At 37.8% G+C, this 7,938-nt stretch overlaps 1 protein-coding gene across 4 annotated transcripts; it reads right to left on the bottom strand.

The window, feature by feature from the left end:
* Positions 1–925: 925 nt before the first annotated feature.
* On the bottom strand, positions 926–4,645 carry LOC122650352 (chaperone protein dnaJ 49-like). Of its 4 annotated transcripts, none has more exons than XM_043843759.1 (3): positions 4,580–4,645; positions 3,162–4,387; positions 926–1,220 (listed from the first exon to the last, which is right to left on the bottom strand). In XM_043843759.1, exon 2 carries the CDS (start codon positions 4,255–4,257, stop codon positions 3,175–3,177), a length of 1,083 nt encoding a protein of 360 aa, XP_043699694.1. In that variant the 5' UTR covers positions 4,258–4,387; positions 4,580–4,645; the 3' UTR covers positions 926–1,220; positions 3,162–3,174. The 4 variants fall into 4 exon arrangements, with proteins under 4 accessions (XP_043699694.1, XP_043699696.1, XP_043699693.1 ...); XM_043843761.1 differs by lacking the exon at positions 926–1,220 and adding an exon at positions 2,858–2,941; XM_043843758.1 differs by lacking the exon at positions 926–1,220 and having other exon boundaries at positions 2,858–4,387.
* Between the last annotated feature and the right edge of the window lie 3,293 nt (positions 4,646–7,938).

The raw sequence follows: 7,938 nt of genomic DNA, 5'->3' as shown, positions 1-7,938 counted from the left end.
ACCTCTAAAATTACTCATCTGCCTTTTGCAGATGACACTTTTATTATTTGTCGTGCTAAACTTGGATGATCTCAATATTTTCCAAGCGGTTCTACATTTGTTTCATGTCATTGCTTGTCAGCAAGTAAATCAAAGAAAAAGTGGCTTTTTTTTCAGTAAAAATACCCCTGCAGGTCTTAGGCATGATATCTTCTGTTCCTTAGGGATGAAAGAAATACCTTTGTCTTAAACGTATTTGGGATCTCTTTCCTCCCCCACCCATTAGTTAATTGAGCAAAATGCAAAACTAAAACTGGTGTTGTCCATAGATTTCAACAAAAACTTGCTTGTTGAAACCTGCCTCTCCTATCCCAAGCTGGTCAATCCATTCTTATTAAATCTGCCTTAGGTTCTATTCCGACCTATTTAATGTCATGTTTTTTATTTCCAAAAGAAATCTTTGTGAAATTGTATTCTATTAGTATGTGGTTTTGGAGATTGGGGACAGTGACGTTTTCCTAATCTCTTTACAAATAATATGTTGCTCTCATCTGAATTAACCGAGATATAAGTTGCTCTTCATCTCCATATTAGCTATCTGTTTTTTTTTCAGTAATAAATTTTCATATTTGCCATCACCTGTTATTTTCTATGGCATTCAAGGAATTAGTATCTTTTTTTTTTCCATTGTCATATTGATGCTCTTAAGATCATGAACAATATTAATCGCAGGGCTAATAATCTACACCTTACCTTGATGTGGCGGTTTCAGATGCATCTTTAATCTTTATCTCGTGATCAATACCTTGAAGTTGCTCATTTGGGTTCTCATACTGTCATTGTAATGGGAGTTTTTTCAAAGATTCTAATGAGGCAAAATGAATACCCCTCTCTCTAATAAAATAGTAATCGACAAGCACCGATTTAAATCTGAAAGCATGAAATGTAAATTGAAAAGACCTAAACTGGTGATAAATTCATGTTTTCCCACAATGCAACATGAAATTCACAAACTATTGTACATAGTCCATAGTCATCGTATATGTAACAGAAATTTTCCTATCCTATAAATAACGACTGGAGTTCAAGGGGAAAAAGGGGGAAAAGAACCAGGTCACAAAAGGAAGGGGGTGTATTCTGCAATCAAACAACTTGCTTTCCTCTTCATTCCTTCAGTTTGATCACACATCAAATGGTATCTTAATAATGCAAGTCTTCGAAATAAATAGTATTCAATCAATCTGCAAAATAGAGAAACAGCATAAACCCTAAACTCATGAAAGAAAGCAAGTTCTTGATTAAACAAGTTGAGTGTTGAAAGGAAAATCTCTGATCTCACAATTGCAGACAATTATCAAAATGCATTTTGATTGGATTTCCTCGGGTAAACAGAACAAAGACCATTCAGCATAGAAGAGAGTATAATGCCGAGTAATATGGTGGCTTATGGAAAAGGAGACACCAAATAATCAGCCCCCTTCAAAGCCACAAAATACAGATGGCATGATATATCGAAAACTTATAAGCATATGACAAACCGATGACAATTCTTAGGAGAAGAAGGCACCATGAGAAAAGTATCAGAAGTATTCCTTTCTAGTTCTGTACCCAAGTCCAGAATGTTCACAAATCATACAACCATTCCATATAATGTTAGTGTTGAAGCCAAAATAACACATAAAAAACTAAAAACATAAATATCTTGTATTTGCAAGGTCTCTTCCATCAAACAGGTAAATGGCAAATAAAATAAAATAACCTATAAAAAGTGATAATCAATCTTCTTCTGCTTCAACTCAACTCAACAAAGCCTTATACCAACTAAATGGGGTCAGCTAGATGGATGCCATTTCTTCAATCAGTTCTATTCAAAGCCATACAAGATTCCAATCCTAAGCTATACATTCCTTCCTCGCCACTTATTATATGATTATTTTAGGCCTACCTCTAGCTCTTTCAGATCCTTCAATCACTACTCTGTACTTTAGCATTCAAAGGCCTCCGTGCACATGTCCATGCTACCTCAGACAAACACCAAGTTTTGCTCTAATTTGTTTATTCTTTATTTTATCTTTTCTAGTTTTACCACTCATCCACAGGAACATCCTCATTTCAGCCAGATTAAGTTAATTTAAATGTTTTTTTTTTTCTTTACTGCCCAACATTGAACAACAAAAGCTTACCTTACAGTGGCCCTACCTCCCAATTAATGCCAAGGCATTAGCTATATACAATGGTCAATCCCAATAATTTTAAAGTTACCTTGAGGTTCTTTACTGATATCTGTTTCTATTTAGGTATAGTTTCCAATGTTCATTTGGAAGCAACATGTGTTCTATGTGTTCATATAACCTATGATTTCTTAGCTATTATGGATGTATGTCTAAACCATATATGTTTTTCAAAGCATTCTATGATTTTTTGGTCCAATCAATTTTCAGACCCAACACCATTCAATGAAGGGGCATGATCTTGTCTACAAGAGACGCATCTCCCATAAAGGGTACCCCAAACTGGTAGATGCAACCCTCCACAACCGGCCTGACGAGTTTTCCTTGATTATCTAATTCATATATTTCATGTCATGTTGACTGATTAAAGGGAAAAAAAAATAAGGAAAAAGGAACATTTTCCATGTAACCATTTCAATTTTTCTAATCTATGGATGTCAGTGCCTTTCTTTTTGGATTCTAAAATCAATGCTCATCCTTCATGCTATGTACAACATGCCAAAAGAAGATATACAGTAAAAAAGCCCCAGAAAGCAGTGGAATGAGTGTAACATTAGGCAACATTCAAGATACACTATTATGTAATATTTTTACAGAATATAATACACTAAAGTTTCATGTCCAATCTTCATAGTTTCAGTTCATCAAAATCAACATAAGATGTTTAGCAATCCACAGATCCATTAAGCATAAATTCTACACCATATCCATGCACAGCAAAGATGGGTGCACTAAAACAGTGATATGATGGTTGCTGTAATCAAATAAAATTTTCTTCTTCTCGACCATGCACCCAAAAGAATGAAAGGGGGGAAGAGGACAGAGGGATCAAAATAACAAAAATAAACCACAAAATGTGTTAACATTGTGTAATAGCTGTTATTCATTAAACTCATTGAAAAGAAATGTAATAATGCCCAACGGAAGAAATAAGTCAAGACTGGACCGGACCTTGAAAAGTACATCAAGCCATTGCCTGAAACTCTCTCAACCTGTCACAATGTGGTGTCTCAATCGTGAAACCCCACTGGCGCCGCTGCAACTCAACTTGGCAATATTGAGAAAGACTCGACCTGTAGGTTCTCTCAACTTGTTGTTCTATCTCCACACGTCCTGGGCTATTAGGAGGGTACTCTTGATCAAATTTTGCCGTCCTAACAAAATAATTGACACCCTTTTGAGTGACAAACCGGTGTTCATAAGCGTAAGACTGGGATAGAGCATAAATGGGGTCTGAAGATGGGAGGAAGTTCAGCAGAAGCAGGAGAAGAATGGGCAGTAACTGAAGAAGCGCCCTGATATTGAAGTTTCCAGAGCCGTGATCGGCCGTGTGTACACTTGGTCCCGTGCCGGTACCAAAAGTAAACCCACCAAACTGGGTGGTTGCCCGAGGCATCCCACCAAAGAAGAAATTCCTGAAGATCTCCTCTGCATCGACGTCTGCCTCATAGAAACCGTTGAAACCTTGTGGTGCTCGCCTAGCTGCGGGTCTATCATACACGGCTTCATCCGAACCAACAAGATCATACCTTTTCCTGCTCTCTTCATCACTAAGGCACTGAAATGCTTTTGAAACCGCCTTAAATGCTTCCTCAGCACCAGGAGCTTTGTTTTTATCAGGATGAACTTTCAGAGACAGTTTCCGATATGCCTTCCTGACGTCTTCAACAGAGCATTCTTTTTCTACCCCCAAAATATCATAGTATTCCTTCTTCCTCTTTATCTGTCTGACTATCGAGATCTGCTCCTCTGTGTATGACACAGAAGAAGTCGACGAAGACCCGTTTGAAGAGCCTCTATGCCTAACCGAAGAATTAGCCGGAGGCTTTGCTTCTTCCGGGAAAACACCATTTGGGGAAGATGAATCCGGAGCCGGAGCATCACCAGATTTACCTTCTAGCTTCGATAAGAGATCATCAACAGGAAGAGTCGGATCCAACCGGCGAGCTTTCGTGATAAATTTCAGCGCACGAGTTCGATCACCGAGTTCCAGAGCTTCTTGTCCAATTTTCAGGCACTTCAAAGCCTCGTCTTTGTTCCCGTCCATTGCAAGACAATTGCAACAATGAAAGAGAACTAAGCACTACAAAAACCCTAACAAAACATATATATTACTAGGTTTTGGTCATCGAAGCGATCGACTCGGATTCTCTTCAAGGAAACAGGGAAAATTTGCCCTAAAAAAAATAGAATGAGAATTTCCAGTTAATTGTGGGAAAAATACTAAAATTTCCAACAAAAATTTGCAATAATCAATCGATCTATTGACTCAGTACAGTTTGACGAGAAAGCAAAACTCAAAAATTCCCAAATAAGAAATTGAAGAGAAAAAAAACTGGTGAAAATAAAATTAGAGACAAAAATATTACCGAAATCGAACTGGGAGATTCCACGAGGTTCTTCTCCCAGAACTCCTCCGTCTTCACGATAGATCGATCGATCGACCGATTAGGGCTGATTACCTTGTCAACCAATTTGTCCCAGTGGAAGAAATCCAGAAAAGTCCTCAAAAGGCCCAAACGAGCGATAGGGGGAAGGTGTGCCGGTGTGCTAAATATCGGAATTGCCTCAAGTCCCACTACTTATAGTTAAGATGGGTTGTAAAACCCAGATTTTTTTATTCAGAAGAGTTGGACAGGAAAGCGACTCCTCAACTCGCCCTCCAGGCATCAAGTCCAGTCCAGTTTTGGTCTGGTTGAGACAGAATCAAAGTCATCGGGTTCAGACCTGGCCTGGTCAGATTGCCTTTCACTTTCTTCTTCCCTTTTCTTTTCTTTTCTTTTTTTTTTTTTTTTTTTTTTTTTGTGGGGGGGGTGGGGGGGGGGGTTTCTCCCAAAATAAAAAGCTCCATGGTACTTTGACAAGGATCTTTATTGTCTCAAGTGCGGTCTAGTGCACCTACGTGGCCCATTGGGTAGTACACAACACTTGAGAGGATAAAAATCCATCACTCTTCTTGTGTGGTGCATCGTCTAGGTGCACCCATTTTTATCGTCTGTGATTTTCTAGTGCCTCTCACAAGAGGAGAGTGGACCCTACCCGGACAATGTGTTCGGTCAAGGGATGGAATGATCATTTCAGCACCCCCTATGAGAGAAATCGCACAACCATACCGATCAATGAACCTCAGGGGATAAAGGTCCCTAGATGCACTGGGCAGTGAACTGCACTTGAGAGGATAAAAATCCCTTTGATAACCCCTAGAGAGTGGGGAGGAAGTAATGGGATTTTTTTTTTCTTTTCTTTTTGAGAGGGAGAATCAGGGAAAAAGGGTGTGACTAAAGGCACAGGGTGAAGACAGGGGAGTAGAATCGATGACCTCCTAAAGCATGCAATGTTAGTTTTTCAAAGGCTAAACTCTTAGGATGGTTATTGTTGGGAGGATTTATATTTCTATTGTTATGATTTCTTTATATTTCTTTAGATGTTTAATATGATAAAATATAAATTATTTTATTAAAAAGCAACTGATATTTTTATTTTCTCACCTTATTTTTTGTAAATATAAGTTTAAAAAAATTGAAATTCATAGATAATTGATGACATGTTTATGATTTATGATCATAAGAGCTTTAAAACAAGATAGTATGGTGGTCTCGAGAGTATGCACAACTCAATCTTGAGAATTTGCATTTAAAAAAAAAAAAAAACTCATGAAATGATCGCCGCACCTCTGGTCATTTCCAGGGTTCCTTGGGGTGCAACGATCATTTTGTGCGTCCCTGTGTCAGGGTGCGGGGGCGGTGTGCACTGCGTGACCGGGTAGCAATCTCTTTCCCTATATTTTTAGATGCCCCAAAACTTGGTAAGGATTTGGGTTTTTATAGCTAAGGAGGTATCTTATCCTTCCAGCTTCATTTTGATACCAAACTCATCCGAATCTGTTGGATATTGGATGTGATAAGACCAATATAAGATCAATGACTCAAAACATAGCATGATGTGTTCAATTGGGTCCAAGGGAGGTTTGATCATGCTTAAACACGTAAAACCCAATCAAAAAACCTTCCTAAGAGTTCAGTATTCATTCCAGGTTAAAAAATGGTTGCAAAGAGTCTAATTTGAGCTCAAACGGAGCTCTAGAAATCCCAAAAACCAACCAAAACAATGAAGAAATGTGGAATAATATGTTTTGGGCCAGAGTCCGATGGGTTTAGCACATCCTGGAGCAGGCTTGGGCCAACGTCATAGGGGTCTTAGCCGGCGCCAATATGGGCTTGCTCCGTGTCAGATCAGATGGGCTGCAAACTATCCCGTATGAAGGGCAATTGGGTTGACCCGAACCTAGTCTGGGTCATTCCACACATTTTTCAGGCTTTTTTTTTTTAATTACTATCCGCTGGTTTGAAAAGTATAAATCTTTTTAGCCAAAAATTATGTTGAAAAGTCCATTTGAAAGTGGATCTTACGACACTAAAAATTAAATCTTACATAAATGATGAAGTTGTTTGAAAACCATTTTTTAATACAAGAATTTAAATGATAAAAGTCACCTAATCATGAAGTTTGTAGCGTGGTTGTTTGACACTTACATGGTCCGGTCAACATTTCTAAGGGTATTTTGATAATTTTTAATAACAATTTCGCATCTACTTTAAGATAGTTTTCCTTAATGATCAATAGCGTACAAACCATGAGGGAAAGGTGAAAAGAATCCTATTTAGGGGTTACAATAGAGAACCCGAAATCATTAGTTGGGAATTGGGAGTCACACAATACCTCCAAAACTATAAACGAGATCCCACCCACTATCGAAAGGCATTCGATCAATATTGTTGTGCATGCTTATGAAGTGACAAAATGAGATGCCTCTAGCTTCACATCCTAAATTAAAAGAAATATTATTCAAACCAATTGAAGTCAAAATAAGTAACCTAGGGTTACATAAGGATCAAAATACCCAAAATTCCAAAAGTGGAGAGGCATGCACAACTCGAAGGATTGAAACTCCAAGCTATAATTTTATCAATATACCATTCACTTTTACAAATTTAAGAACACTCTCTCTAAGATTCAAATTTGAACTAATACCACCCAAAATACACCAACGTAAACACACATACAACTATCCAAGTATACATGTATAGAAATTGAAGTAGCTATTTCAACTCATAGAGAGCAAAAGGAACACTAGTGGTTCAAATGAAGAAGACCAAAAACATTGTTAATACTCAAAACATATATGAAATATAAAACATAAAATGAAGAAGAAATAAAGGATGGAGAACTAGTGGTTCAAGGAAAGAGACCAAGAACACTATATTTGACTAAGAACTGTTGTTGAATATCTCTTGGGTGATTTGTTGTGCACAACTAGAAGTTCACTATGTTACAAGTTTTTTGTGTGGGCTTAATTAATTACTGGGTTAGTCAATTAGTAATAGTCTACACATAAACCGGTTCGATTCGTTACATACTGAGATAGGCCAACACAATTCACTGTAGAACTGAGTTTAGGGTTGGGACAGTATTATATATTACTTGTCTTGGGTCCCTGCAGCCTTCGTCATATTTTTTCCTTTTTCTCCCACAAAGAAGAGACTCGTAGGGTGACGAAAGGCTGGGGAAGACTCAAGTCTAAGCATGGTTCACATTGTTATGACAAGGGATTCGATAGCCCAATCATCATCAATATACGAAAGGTGAAAGATACATCCAATATCTACATTATGGATCTATGCATTCTTGTTCTAGGTTTGTGTATGGAGACAAGTTTCAATCTAAAATC

This window comes from Telopea speciosissima, chromosome 2 (genome assembly GCF_018873765.1).
Source record: "Telopea speciosissima isolate NSW1024214 ecotype Mountain lineage chromosome 2, Tspe_v1, whole genome shotgun sequence".
Taxonomy (NCBI): Eukaryota; Viridiplantae; Streptophyta; class Magnoliopsida; order Proteales; family Proteaceae; genus Telopea; species Telopea speciosissima.
The sequence above is the reverse complement of the archived record's forward strand: the minus strand, read 5'-3'. Positions and strand labels throughout refer to the sequence as shown.